Consider the following 15,232-nt stretch of genomic DNA (forward strand, 5'->3'; position numbering starts at 1 on the left):
GGCTGCCCCTATCATCTAACATTGTCTTTTACCTTCTGCAACCGCCTTTTCAAATCGTTAAACAAAGACTTAACTGCAGCTACTAGAACCGTTTGATCCTAGGCACTTTGCCTGGTACCACTGACTCTGGCACAGGCCTATTGACTCTGGCTAAATCTGTTACAACTGCCTTCGCTAGATTGCTTTTCATCAAGAAATGTGTTGGTGCACCTAAAACTCTTATAACCACCTTTCCTTCCCTTTTAAATATTGTGCAGTGCCATTTTGCTCGGTATTTCTTATGCTAAAATTACTGCCTTGCCTAACTTGTTCACAATCCACTTGGGAAGTGTTGCTGGGGTGTTTTAGAGTCTGAATCTGTATAACTTGCCCTTTCCCTCCCTTTTGAGAAATTGTTAGAGTGCTATTTCTGCTTGGTTTACACTGTGCCGTTTTGTTCAGTTTTCACTCTTGCTCAAACTTGTCTACAATTTAAACAGGGAGTTGTGTATACTTTTCTTGACTGTTTAAACTTGCTTTAAGGATAGTGATTTGTGTGTTGAACTTGTGTAAAATAAATATATATTCTTTGTGATACAAAGCTCTGGCCAGTGTTTCCTTGTTCCATAGTATGGTAGTCCTATTGTGTAAACCCTGAATACTGCTCATCTCCCTTGAGATAAGTCTGACTGCTCAGCCACAGCTACCAACTAAATCTGTGTGTTACAGACTGATACCAAAGGGGATTTATTGCATATACCTGTAGTCCTAATCTTCTGTAGTGCTCCCTAAGGGAACTGCACAGGATTCTGCCTAACATAAACCACTTGAGGGACATCTTGCAAGGGGACTGGCTAGTCAGGATAGATCTCAGGGATGCCTACCTACCTATTCCCATTGCAGGAGATCAGCGAAGGTACCTAAGGTTCCGCTGGAAGGGGCAGACATGGAAGTTCACATGTCTACCCTTTGGGCTGGCATCAGCGCCGTGGTGTTTCACCAAACTAATGAAACTGGTGGTGACATTCCTGAGAGAGCAAAAGATATGTTTGATCATATACCTGGATGACATATGCATACTGTGTCAGGACAAGGATTTGATCAAGAAGCAGGTGAACGCCACGATAGATCTACTACTACAGATAGGATTTTTGGTGAACTAGGAGAAATCCCTCTTGAGACCGAAACGAACCATGGAATTTCTGGGTTTCATGGTAGATTGCCTGCAGGGAACGCTAAGTCTTCCTCTGAGCAAAATGAATGACATCAAAAAAGAGAGATCAGGAATACTGTGGCAAAGGAGCTGATGTCATTACGGGAGATCGCCAGACTATTGGGGCACTTGGCGTCATCAATCCAAGCTATTTACCTGGGACCACTCCACAACAGGGCCCTTCAGAGATTGAAGATTCAACATCTGAGGAGGGGCTTATCTTACAAACAAAGGGTGCCTCTATCGCAGGAAATGAGAGAGGAACTGAAGTGGTGGCTACAACATATGGATGCCTGGAACGGGAGAGTAATATTTAGCTCATCCCCAGACCCAATATTAGAGTCTGATGCCAGCAGATGGGTCTGATGCAGAGATCTGTCAACAGGCAGTCAGAGAAGGAACTAGACCTACACATCAACTGCCTAGAACTGCTGGCGGGCTTGTTTGCAGCGAGATGATGGGCACAGGAGAGGGCACAATGTTGTGTACTCCTCAAGATGGACAACGTGTCCGTGGTCAGATACATAAACAGACTGGGCGGCACAAGATCCAAAATGTTGGCAGAGCTGGCAAAAGAATGTTTGCACTTATGCCTACAGAGGAAGGTGACAGTGACAGCAGAATATCTGCCAGGTCAACAGAACGAGGTAGCCTGGTTCCTCAGAGATGGCAGCGATTGGAAGCTGGACGAGAAATTATTCAAAGAGCTGATGGCACAATCGGGTCCATGACAGACCGACCTGTTTGCATCAAGGTTGAACAAGCAGGTACCTGGGTTCTTCAGTTGAAGGCCAGACCCTGAGGCAGAAATGACAGACACATTCCTCCAGACTTGGGGTCCTAACACAGAAAATGCATTTCCGCCGTTTTCAATGATTGCAAGGACATTGGCCCAGGTGAGGAGTCAGCGGTCTTCTCCGATTCTAATAACTCTGGATTGGAGGGGCCATGCTTGGTTCCCTAATCTTTTGTAGATGACGCACGACAACCCGATAGCGCTTCCGAGGAGCAAAATTATCGTGCAGGACCCCACGGGAAGCAGTCACCCACTGGTGAGAATGGGCAGCCTCAGCCTAATTGCATGGGTGATTTCAGGGGATCCTGGGCTAGGCCGGGACTATCAGGCGAGGCTGAGCGTATTATCAAAGAGTCCTGGGCACCAGGAACCAGGAAGGCATACAGATCAGCGTGGACAAATTGGAATAGCGGGTGTGCGGAGAGGAACATGCATCCCTCTGGAACAGTTGTGGTGCATGTAGCTAATTTCCTAGCACAGATGGCGGCATAGGGCAAAGCTTATAGGACCGTTAGTACGGCTCGCTCAGCGATATCGGTGGGTCATCTCCATGTAGAGGGTTAAGCAGTCAGAGAGCACCCTTTAATATGCAGATTGTTGAGAGGAATAAAATTGCTCAAACCTCCTAAGGTGAGGTATTCACAGTTGTGGGATGTGGACAGAGTTTTTAAACTTTTCACATCATGGCCTGACAACATGGATTTAGCTCATGCAAGAGAGTTTATAACGTGAGAGCATTGGAAGTTAACAGAAAATCGATATCTCCATCAGGAATAACTTTTTGTATCACAAAGAGAACAAATACGGGTTTGAGAACAGTATCTTCGGACTCATTCCTGGATCAGCCTAAATTATGTCCAGTTCGATGCTTAACGGCATATGAAGACCTGACAAAGGAACTGTGAACCGCGGAGGTGTCTCAATTGCTCATAGCTTTACGAAGACCCTTCGGAGCAGTAACCCTGGCAACCGTGGCGATGCTCCAAGCGGGCACCGATGTAGAATGCTATGGCACGCATTCAGTGAGAGGGGCGATAGCTTCTAAGGCTTATAACGTAGGTGCGCGATTGAAGGATATTATGAAGGCAGCAAATTGGTTGAATTAAATGACATTGAAGACATTGGGCCTCATTATGCGGTAGGAGGTAGCCATGGTGCTATTAGCACCGTGGCTATCCCCTTACTGCATTCCAGGTCCGGGTTCCCGAAATAGGGACTTACCGGGTCATTCCAACCTTGGAGGACCCGGTAAATCCCCATTCCGGGAACCATTCCCCATTCCCATACGAGCCACCACAGGGCTCAATGGGAAAGGGGATGGAGCTAATAACGGTACTGCAATTTGCGGTACCATTATTAGCTCTGAAGTCCCTTAACGGGTCCCATCCATAACGCCTGGTAAAACCAGGTGTTGAGGAAGGGACCCGCTAAGGGACCTCGGAATAGGGTGGTAAGGGATTATCGGCACCTGTGACCTTACCGGTGCCGGTAATCCCTTACCACCTACCGCGTAATGAGGCCCATTCTATTTTAAGCCATTGAAAAGTTGCCACGTTAATGGTAGGTACGTTTTGAACAAGTATAATCCGAGCTTCCAGGTCTTGACATAGAATTCTGATTTTCAACACTATCGTTATAGAAAGTCATAATTCTATTAAAGACACACAGGTGAAGGAATATGCCACCATAACAATCATGAATATTAATTAATGTTAATAATTTATTTGATGTTGTTAATATGTTCATGACACTGTAATGTATATGAGTGATGATATGTCACAATTCCCAGCCGTCTACAGCAGAATCCTGAGATTTGTTTTATGTTGTAGGTTCCAACGTCGACAACAAGCCTACTGGGTCCTGAGGAGTTGACTGGACTTTAATTTTTAGTTTGCGTTTACCGGTTGGGACGCAAGAGATATTTGAAGGATCAGAGAAATAAAGAGGATAATGTCAAGATGGCGGCAGTGTTTATGGGACTTAAAGTGAGATGATTGGTATCTGTCATCACGTGTTTATTGAAAGACCAATAATATATGAACTACCAAAGACTCGAACTTTATGGAACTTGTAGTTTGTTATTCTTTGTTGTGTATATGTGTGTTTTTTATGCTGATTGAGAAGTAAAGGTGAGAGAAAGCATAATCCACCGCCTCTGTGTCTTTAATAGAATTAAGACTTTCTATTACGATAGTGTTGAAAATCTGAATTAAAACACACACATCACCTCCAGTTTCGTCACCCCCACCAATTTCCTACCAACATTATTTTCAATGATTATAGTTACTATAACAGATTTGAAAAGAACCTATAGACTAATGCATGTACTTACATATCTTTCCATCTTTTTTTAATTTCTCTAAATGATGAGTGAGGTTAAACTCTGCAGCTTTGTATAGGTGCTCTGGGGTATCCTAAAAAAATCAAAAAACAGAGAGAATCTTACAACATGGCAACATTGCTTAGAGTCCACTAAATTAATTGTTAATTCCTTTTATGTAGTTCTTCAGCACTGAATATAATTTAAGAATAAGGTTCTTGAAGAGTAAGAACATGGGCTTACCTTATACACAATCTTTACTAGTTCTGCAGGTGTATAAGAATAACCAGCATTCTCCAGTAAAACATTTAGGATTTGCTGCTCACGGGCCTGTCTGTGAGAGATGTATTGTTGAATTTTTGCCCTTGCTCCAAGCACAACTGGACCATGTCCTAATAAAATAAATTTAAAAAACCACAGAAAATGACCAATCCTGAAGGAATTTGTTTATTACACAGCAAATGAAAAGGTACTCATCTAGAATAAACCAGCTACTCAGTGTATGGCACTCTTGGCTACCTTTGCCATTTAGTGCCAAGACAAAAGTGCAGAATTTGGATTTAAAGCAAGCAGTGGAAGACTGAGGGTTCATGTATTGATGGATTTATGTAAGGTGCCAACATCTAAACCTAAAATACGGTTCCATGTTCTTTCTCCAAAATAAATGACTTCGAAGTAATTTACATCGAAGCCATTACTTCGAAATGTTATTTTTTTTTTATTTGGGTGGAGGTCCCTCCAGACCCCTACCCCTCCACTACCACGCTTACCCCAAACCCTTCCCCGGCTCAATTTTTCCACTTAGCCCACCACTATATATACACAAAATTCGAAGTAATTTGAAGTAATGCCTTCGAAGTAATATTCTGCGTTTAAACAACAGATAACCCCTAGGGAACCCTCTGCTGTTTTCTTTTCCTTGTCCGGATTCAAGAGTTTGTCTTTGTGCCATACTTTGTCTCGAAAGTACTCCATTTGACGTCCCTTAGTGTCTACAGGAAACTAGTCTCCAGCAAAAACTCTCTCTCGCCCCACTCAATTGTTTTGCTAATCTCCACCTCACTCTCCTCATACTCTCTACTTGCCCTATTCTCTCTCTGCTTCTCTATCTCTCCATCTGTTGCTTGTTATTCCTTCCCGACGTTATACCTCCTTTACTCTCCTTCTTGCCTGATTGCACTTTGGGTCAGCACTCTCCCACTACTCATTAACAACCTCACAAACTCCTTTTCTCTTTCCTCCTACTCTTTCCTTCTTGACGACCCTTTGTCAATTGATGTCCAGTTCCCTTCTTCCACCTGTTTTAGGTCCTTGCCCTTCAATAAACCGCATTGTGCACCTACCTCTTTCCAAGCACCTATGTTCATCCCCTCTTCTTCACCCCTTTTAGGACATCTCTTCTCCTTACTGCTAGGGTTCCTTCTTGCTCCTTTCTCATGTCACCTGTGGCGAACCAGAAGAACGACCAAGACTACAATGGGTCATGGTGTAGATGATTTATTTAAATAAAAAGAAAAATGCCTAACTGGCCCTATCACTATGAGGAAAAGCCCCTGCCTTCTAAAACAAAAATTAAGGGTGCTCATCGTAGTCCAAAACAAAGAGTCCAGAGTCTGTAAGTGTTTTGCTGTGGTTCCTTTCCCTTTGAATAATATGTCCTTTCGCTCTCTCTCAGTTGTATTGCGAACAATTATCTGCATTCGGCGACTGAAATGCCTTGGGGTCCCCACTGTCTTTGGGCGGACTGACCAGCTCTCAATGGCACCCCTGGATTCTCCCGCGGTCAGCCAGTAAAGGATTTCTGCTGGTTTCCTTGTTGCAACCGCTTCTGCTTCTGTCTTCTGTCTCTCGCGGCTTCCACGAGTCTGGTCTGCTTCCTTCTTGGCTCCAGTAAGTGAAGCGCTGCCATTGGTCACCTGCGAACGCCCAGGAATCCCTCACCGGCTCTTGCCGTTCCTGCAGCATGTCCCGGTGCAGCAGCAGCAGCTTCTTATTTCGTCTGCGAGACTCCTGGCTCCACCACGCTGGCTCCAGCCTTTCTTCTTCTCGGCCGCCAGCAGCAGACATTGCAGACTCTCTGCCTCTGCCTTTTGAACTTCCCGGGCTTAGGTGCATGCGAGCAAACACTAGAGCGCTCACTGGACTTGCGGCCTTCTTTAATCTGCATTCTAATTTTCGTCCCAGTATTTTGAGAATTCTGGGACATGGAGTCCATTGTTGCATTCTGATAACTTGAATAAGTATTCTCAAAGGTTTCACAAGGTAGACCAAAGATGGAGAATTGGTCTATAGGTTTGGGCAAAAGGGTTTCCCTATTCTCTAGAGGAGAATGAGTAGATGTGTGATAATAAACCAATTTGGGAAAAAGGTGTTTCCTAGTTTTTAGAGGAGAATGAAGGGATGTATGACAATAGGCCATGATGGATTGGGGTATTATAGGGGTGTTATTAGTCCCTGTTGAAAAGGGGGCATACCATGTCTCATCTGGAAAGTCACCTTTACCTCCATGCTGGTTGTCACCCCCTCCGTGATACTCCCTCAAATAACCGCCTCCAGGGTTCGGATAAGAGAGACTCTGCCTCACCCTGGCCACTTTAGGAGAGGTTCCCCCCATGGAAGTAGTGATGACATTGCCATATTAATCACAGGACGTATTATCAGTGTCAAAGTTCAGTTAGAATGTCTTTAAACAATGCACAGTCCTCGGGTGTAGTTGTCGGTTAAAAGTATAAAAGTAATCTAGACATTTCTCTCTTCCCCCTCTCTGGGAAAAGATACATTTTTCTTCCTAGGTTTTTTCCCGCTGTTTATCACTGGTTAAATCCCTCCAAGATCACTTTGCATTTACTTTCTATATCCCACCTTTGTGGCTCTGAGACTCCCCAAAGTCCTGTGGCTGTTTGGTAGGGTTATTGGTTTTCAGTCCAATTGATCTCACACATATGTTGGCTTCCCCAGCCTTGATACGAAGCACGCGTATCCCTTGCACTCCCTGGTTCATAGGACGTGTGTCCATATAAATCTCTCGGATTCTTATACTCTGAACAGCTTTTCCCAGTCTTCATATAGAGTGTTTTTGTTTCTTTCACTTTGATTTAAAGCGCTCTCACTACACGGAGCTACTGCTCCGTTGCTAAACTAAATTACCCAGAAGGCTCTATGTCGTCTTATAGAAACATCTGGCGGTTCTGCGCCAGCGGTTCTGAGACAAGCCGGTCTGCGTCAGTGCACGGTAGGCCGTGGCACTTTGGCGCAACACTCTGCTAACTTGGCCAGCCTCATGTAAAGTAACCTTCTTTGCCTTTACTGCCTGAACTAACCTGGTATCGTGGGCGTGCAAGCCTCCTACCATCCCTGATTGCTGTACACCCGCGATACTATGTAGCCTTTCAACATGGGTTATCTGGATGGTCTTTTACTGGCTGCCCAAAAAGCAGTTTGGCTGGGAACTGTTAGCAAGTATGCTAACATGACGGGGGGCGTGGCTTAAGAGCCATGGAGTAGGAGGTGATTCCGGGTGCTCCTGTGGATCCTCAATGATCCTGAATAAAAGCTGCAATGACAAGAAGCGCCCACGGATAAAACTGGAGATACAGGCATGCGAAGGCACACGTCACAGAAATGGCACAATTTTGTAATCATTTTGTAGTATCTTCACATGTGAAATGGCCGTGCATCTGCACGAGAGGATGCTCGTGCAGGAGAATGGAAGTGACGAGCATGGAACGTGGGGAAAGGACAGTTGGAGGAGAAGCGAAGCAGTGAAGACGCACATTTCTTGTCCCCTGTTTATTTATAATAACTACATAAATATACCTTTATGAAAGCTAATTAATAAATACTTAAATCATTTCAATTTGCCCCTCCTTACTTCAATGGCGACGAGGATAAAAGGAAGAAACAATAGTGGCCGTTGAGAAGGATCTCCGGCCGCACTGCAGGTAGGAACGCGGTTCGCATCCCAGCCGCGATCGCCTGCAGCGCATATTCCCCAGACCGACTGTCGCTGCGATCGTGCTGTCCCCGCCCACTCTTCGTGACACATGGGAGAGACATAATTTATTCACTGCTCCTTGCCTCATTCACCGCCGCATCCTACGCATACCGTGTTACGTGTTCCCAGAGGAGGCGGGCCCAGCTGATGATACCAGTTAATTTATTCACTGCTCCCTGCCGTATGCCAATCTATTGCCTGCCCTAATCTACGCACACTACGTCGTGTGTTCCCAGCGGAACCAGATCCTGCTGCTAATACCAGAATCCATCGTCACTACGCACTACTTCACGTCGAGTAAACCAGTAATCCTCATTACTCCTCATAATCTTCCTTTTCACAGTGGAAATTTAAAATAAAGTATAATCAACATCACGAAGTTTTCTACGCTACATTCTTCAGTAATCCTCATTACTCCTCACACTCCTCCTCTTCACAGTGAAAAGATAAAGAAATTGATATCGTACAAGATACAGAATCTAGACTGATTCCCTGAACCAATCAAATACAATCAAAAATGGCCATGCAAGGAGTGCAGCCACCACACATGTTTCTACCGGAAATTGGTGAACCTACACTTCCGTGGAAACGATGGCTTAAAGCTTTTGAACATTACGCACATGTGGTTTGTGGAGTGAACTACAGTATAGAAAGAAAGAAGTCTCTACTATTACATTGTTTAGGACCAGCGGGCCAAGAGAAATTTGAGGATTTGCCTGATCTCACAGAGGATGAAACAGGGGACATGAACATGTATGAAATTGCCATTGCCAAACTCAACAAACATTATGACAAGAAAATGAGCACCATTCTACAAAGATACAAATTCGGGAAGCGAGTTCAAGAGAAAGAAGAATCCGTAGAACAGTATGTTACTGCCCTGAGGAAAATGGCCCGGAATTGCAATTTCAACCAACAACTCGATGAAAGGATCAGAGACCAATTTATGCTTGACTGCAGGAGCAGTAAGGTCAGGGAGAGACTTTGGTCTGAAGATGATCCCACACTCGATGTTGTACTTAGATTGGCCAAGGAAGTGGAGCATACGGAAACGTGTGTTTCTACTTTAGAAAATAGAATGAAGGACATATCAATCAACTCATCGATTAGTGTTGTACAATCAGATCAAGATGAAGAAATTGGAATAATTAGAGGCAACAAGAAAAAGAAAATGAGACCACAAAGAGATGGAACAATACCCAACACTAGCAATTTACGGCGAAGATCTTTTGAGAGTAGAGATACGTACAACAATCAAGCCAATACAAGAAGACCTGACAGAGTATAATTTAGGAGAGGGAATAGACCCGACATGATAAGGACGTCTACGTCAGGAGGAGAACGTCAAAACAGGAGCATGTTTCCCCAGGATGGTAGAGGGAGGACCAGACAAAGAGGATGTTACCGATGTGGTAGCCCAAGTCACTGGGCCGACAATAAGGAATGCCCTGCTCCTAAGACGATTTGCAGAAGGTGTGGGGGAAAAGGTCACATAGCAAAGTGCTGTAGGACCAACCCAAGTGGTGAACAATCCTCTAACTGGATTGGAGATGATGACGATGAGGAGGAATGTGTATTCACGATTACCGATGAAGACACACACATAGAGAGTCCCAGAACTGAAATTGTTGTGAATGGATTTCCAGTCAATATGATGGTTGACTCTGGAGCGAAGTACACGCTGATACCAGAAGAGATGTGGAGGAAATGCGGCCCAGAGTATTCACATGAAGGTGATGTAAAACCCAAAGCCTACGGTGGAGTCAGGATAGAATTGATTGGGTGGTTTGTTGCCAATTTAGACTTCAAAGGGAGGCAAGCAAGTGGTCGCATTTATGTATCTAAAAGCGGAGAGTCTGCTCTACTCAGTTGGACACACCAGAAATTACTCAAGGTCCGGTTAGACCCTAATGCTGATGAAATGGTTTACCAAATCGATGGATCATACATTGGTAACATTCAGAAGATAAAGAATGAAATATTTAGAGATGATGTAATAGGATGCTTAAAAGGATTCTCACATTGCATATTGCTAAAGAGAGATTCAAGACCTGTGGCCCAGAAACTCAGAAATATTCCGTTGGCTCTCAAAAGGGAAGTCAAAGAGGAACTAACCAAATTGGAAATGCAAGGGATTATTGAGAAAATTGATGCAGCGGAATGGGTTTCACCATTGGTCATTGCTAGGAAAACTACAGGAAAAATAAGAATATGTGTCGACATGAGAGAGTTGAATAAATGTGTGATCCCCGACAGACACCCATTACCCAATATACAAGAACTAATATCCACTTTGGGTCCTGCAAAGGTCTTTTCTACGCTAGATCTCACAGCAGCATACCATCAAATTAAACTACATGAAGATTCTAAACCTTTGACGGCTTTTATCACGCCAGAGGGGCTTTATCAATTTCGCAGGATGCCATTTGGATTAATTTCAGCAGCTTCAGTCTTTCAAAGAGTAATGCAGAATATACTTGGTGATATGGAAGGTGTAGTTTTCTTTCAAGACGATGTATTGGTTTATGCAAATGATCAAGACAAACATGATATGAGGTTGAACAGAGTTTTGCACAAACTACCCCAGGCTGGAATGGTGTTGAGTGAAGCCAAATCGAAAATCAACAGAAAGGAGATTGAATATTTAGGACACATAATATCTGGTGATGGTATTAACCCCAAGAAAGACTTGGCAGAATCTATCAGATCCATGAATACTCCAGACAGCAAGGATCAACTAAGAACCTTTCTCGGAATGGCAGAATATTACGCCAAGTTTATAGAGAATTTCTCAGACCACACAGTTGAAATGAGGAGTCTAATGAAAATGAATAAGAAATTCGTGTGGAATAAGAAGAGTGAGAAAGAATTCCAGTTCATAGAAAAAGCTTTAGCCCAAGCTTCAGCACTGCAAAGCTATGTTAGAGGCAGGAAGACTGTAATAACCACTGATGCAAGCGATGTGGGTTTAGGCGCATCCCTATCGCAATATTATAATGGACAAGAATTTGTAATTGCTTTTGCATCAAGGTTACTTAAAGGACCAGAAAAGAATTACGCCACAATTGAGAAAGAGGCTTTGGCAATCAAGTGGGCCATTGAGAAATTCCGATCTTTTGTATGGGGAGTACAATTCACCATACACACAGATCATAAACCTTTAGTGGAAATATTCAGTACCAAAGGCCTGGACGGAGTATCCAGCAGGATTAGGAGATGGGTTACAAGACTTCAGGAGTTCAATTTCAAAGTTATATACATTCCAGGTTCAAAGAACATTACAGCGGATTGTTTGTCTCGTTTGACCAATCTTAATGATGTTGAAGAAGATCTTGGAGATCAAGAAGCTGTGTGTGAAATATCGAGTCAAGCTATATCCAAGGAAGATTGGAGCGATGGCATGGTGAAGGATGACACTTTATTAGAAGTTTTGAAGATGGTCAAAGAGGGGAGATGGAGGAAGAATGAAGTACTTTCTCCAGAAGTTAAAGCTTTTTGGGACGTACGAGAAGAGTTATATCTTCAAAGTGATTATCTCATGAAAGGAGACAAAATAATACCCCCTACCAACCTAAGAGAGAAGATTATAACAATGGCTCATGAAGGACATCAGGGCATTGTAAAGACTAAAAGAAGAATCAGAAGCACATATTGGTGGCCCGGTTGTGATAGGCTGATCGAAGACCAAGTTAGAAAATGTATCCTTTGCTCCAAGAGCGATAAAGTGTGCAGGGGTGCGGACTATCCAATGGTATTGAGAGAAGTCCCTGAGAGTCTGTGGAGTGAATTAGCTATGGATGTGATTGGTCCCGTTTGGAGTGATGGGTGTGCTACTTATTGTTTAGTGATAATTGACATGTTAACCAGGTGGGCTGAAATTAAATTTTTACCTCAAGTTACCACACGCAATGTTATAAATTTCATGGAAGAAGTGTGTGAAAGAGAGGGTTATCCCAAAATAGTTCTCACAGATAATGGCTCACAGTTTAAATCTGAGGAAATGGAAACATACTTGAAAGGCAAAGCCATCAACCATAAATTGTGCGCCATTTACCATCCACAAACCAATGGTATTGTGGAGAGGTTCAACAGAGTAATAAAAGATGCCATTAAACTGGCATGGGCCAATGGAAAGGAATGGAAGGTAGCAGTCAAAGAGACCCTGTTATCCCACAGATTCACTCCTCACAGTTCAACTGGAGTCACACCATTTGAATTCAATAGAGGCAGGAAAGCCAATACAAACATGTTTCCAGGGTGGATGAATGATCTTGTGAGAAGTGAGGATAAAATAGAGGAAGCAAATGAGAATATTAGACACAGGCAAATCGACAACAAAAAAATGCATGATAAAAAACGCTTTAGGAAATTACCTGAATTTCAAGTGGGTGGTTGGGTGAGGATAAAACTACCTGTGAATTTGAGAGGAGATGGTTGCAAATGGTCCAAGCCCGTGAGAGTGGTAGAGAGATATTCCCATGCTATTAGGACCCAGGATGGCAGAGTATGGAACAATGAAAGGGTAATGGATATAAGTGATCAATGTTGGGGGAGTAAGTCCGATGGTTTGGGTGAAGTGGATAGTGAGAGAGGGAGAGTAGGTATAACTGTTGACATAGATGATAAGAATGTGCGAAGAGAGAGTGAGGTGTCGAGCAGAATCTCTAAGAGAGTTACTTCCTTGGCAACAGATTCAGATAATTATCAAGAAAGAAGTAACAGGAAAAGATCCAGGACGGGAAGAGAATGCAGACCACCAAGATATCTTTGTGACTATGTAGAATAATGAGAACTATGCCAAAGAGTTCTTCTATATAAAGAAGGGAGATGTGTAGTATCTTCACATGTGAAATGGCCGTGCATCTGCACGAGAGGATGCTCGTGCAGGAGAATGGAAGTGACGAGCATGGAACGTGGGGAAAGGACAGTTGGAGGAGAAGCGAAGCAGTGAAGACGCACATTTCTTGTCCCCTGTTTATTTATAATAACTACATAAATATACCTTTATGAAAGCTAATTAAAAAATACTTAAATCATTTCAATTTGCCCCTCCATACTTCACATTTATAGAGCAACCAGAGAGATATGGACCGGAGAAGAGGCGAAGCGTCTCAATGGCAATGACAACAAGATGGCAGCCTGACAAGAACAAAGGATCCCCCCACACGGACCATCTTAAACCAGCGGGGAGATGCGCTAGTGCGAAGTCACAGGGATGAAAGGAATGGAACCCTGCTGGTGGGAAAGACACCATCGTAGGGGAGCGAAAACAAGGCAGACGAGATAACACAGCTGCGACGCATGCTGGAGCCCTCGTAGGGACGAGTGGGTGGGCCGAGAGATAGGAGCATGCAGTGAAGGATAAATACTGAAGGGCTGAAGCAGTGTGACCCTGTGCAGGAGCTCCGAATGCTGAGAGCTGACACGCCGGATGAGAAACTATAACAGATAGCGAGAGGGAAAGCCCTGAGGCTACACTGTGCTTCGGAGCGCAAGATACATTGTAGCAACAACATGGCTGCCGGAACGCAGAACATACCAACGAGGCTGGTAACAGTGTGACTGCGGTCCATCTGCGAAGACCGGGATCGCGCAGAACAAGGCAGGATACGGCACTGCTACTGTGAAAAGCAAAGTGTTCACCAGGGTTACTTTGTGGACGGAAACAAGGACAGCACAACGAAGCGGACAAGAGCTGAGTTCCTGAAGACGGAACCAAACAATTGAACAAAGGATAAAGGATCTGAACATTCCTAGTAAGCACAAAGGGAATATCACACCAACAGAGTCTGCAGCAGAGGTTAGATGGACAGGTTGAGAGGGAAAGCACTGTGAGTCGGAGGAGTGCAAAGAAGCACGGATACAGAACTTGTGCACACAAAGCAAAGGCATATAGAAAGATGGATAGAGGCTGTCCGGAGCAGCTGTGATAAGGAGCTGTGGCCGCCAGAAGCCGCAAACACAATCTGGTACTCACACAGTGGCCCGGTCCGAGAAGACGCAACAGGCCGGAAACACCAATAACAGAACGCTGCTGCGCAACACCAGGCTCACAAAACCTGCAAAGGGGTAGGCAGGACAGTGGTAGAACTGGAGGTGCAGAATACGCAGGAGCAGAGGAGAAGACCGCGGACGGAGCAGGCAGGCACAGGGCAGATGCCGGATAATTAGACACTTTCCAGGCAGCAGCAGGATGTGCGGAAGCCCCGATTTTTTGCGCACCACACTTTGACAGCATAGTGCCCTTGATGCAGCGCCACAGACGGGTTTTGAAGGCGCAGAGAGCATCCAGTACCAGAAGAAGGCCCACAGCCACTGATTGAGAGGTGAGCAAAATAAGGGGTGGAAAGTCGAGTGAGGGGGCCCAGAAACAGTGCAGTGATCTATAGGGGAAGCTGTGGGCCCTGGTGGCGAGAGGAAAAGCAAAACGTAGCTGGCAGAAGATCAGCTCCCCTGGAACAAACAGCCCAGAACCAGAAGGGACATATAAACACACCCGATAGGGCATAGACATATGACTATAACTGTGGAAATCGAAGGGCACAGACTGAGGGCATTCCCCAGGACATTTTAGTACTGGAAGCAAAACCCAGAACAGGACAGACAAGTGCCCCGAAGGAATACAGGACAAGGTGGAGAACGATGGCTTGACAAGATGGCTGCCACTGTTCGCTAGGATACACCTACAGGAGGGACGCACCAGGGGTGCTGCCACTATAAGAAGCAGGAAGAGAGGCCCCAAGCACGACAGGACTTGGAGAAGATGCCACGAGGTACGGAGAGCGTCACAACGGACATAAGCCCCCGCGGGAAGGACGCTAACCCAGTACTGCGGAGTGCAACAAAGAAGAAGAGCCAAACAACATCCCGACCAAATAGAGAAGTATAAACACCGAGTCGGACCCGGTAGAAGACAGCGCTGCAATACAG

At 44.6% G+C, this 15,232-nt stretch overlaps 1 protein-coding gene across 1 annotated transcript in view; it reads right to left on the reverse strand.

Moving 5' to 3' along the window:
• LACTB2 (lactamase beta 2) overlaps positions 1-15,232 on the reverse strand; it is a 504,565-nt gene that overhangs the window by 88,461 nt on the left and 400,872 nt on the right. Inside the window, exons 5-6 of the mRNA XM_069621184.1 lie at positions 4,552-4,700; positions 4,321-4,402 (exon numbers count right to left, since the gene is read on the reverse strand). Of these exons, the coding sequence (XP_069477285.1) occupies positions 4,321-4,402; positions 4,552-4,700 (231 nt within the window). The remainder of the gene's footprint in view (positions 1-4,320; positions 4,403-4,551; positions 4,701-15,232) is intronic.

This window comes from Ambystoma mexicanum, chromosome 5q (assembly GCF_040938575.1).
Source record: "Ambystoma mexicanum isolate Mex_15411 chromosome 5q, UKY_AmexF1_1, whole genome shotgun sequence".
Taxonomy (NCBI): Eukaryota; Metazoa; Chordata; class Amphibia; order Caudata; family Ambystomatidae; genus Ambystoma; species Ambystoma mexicanum.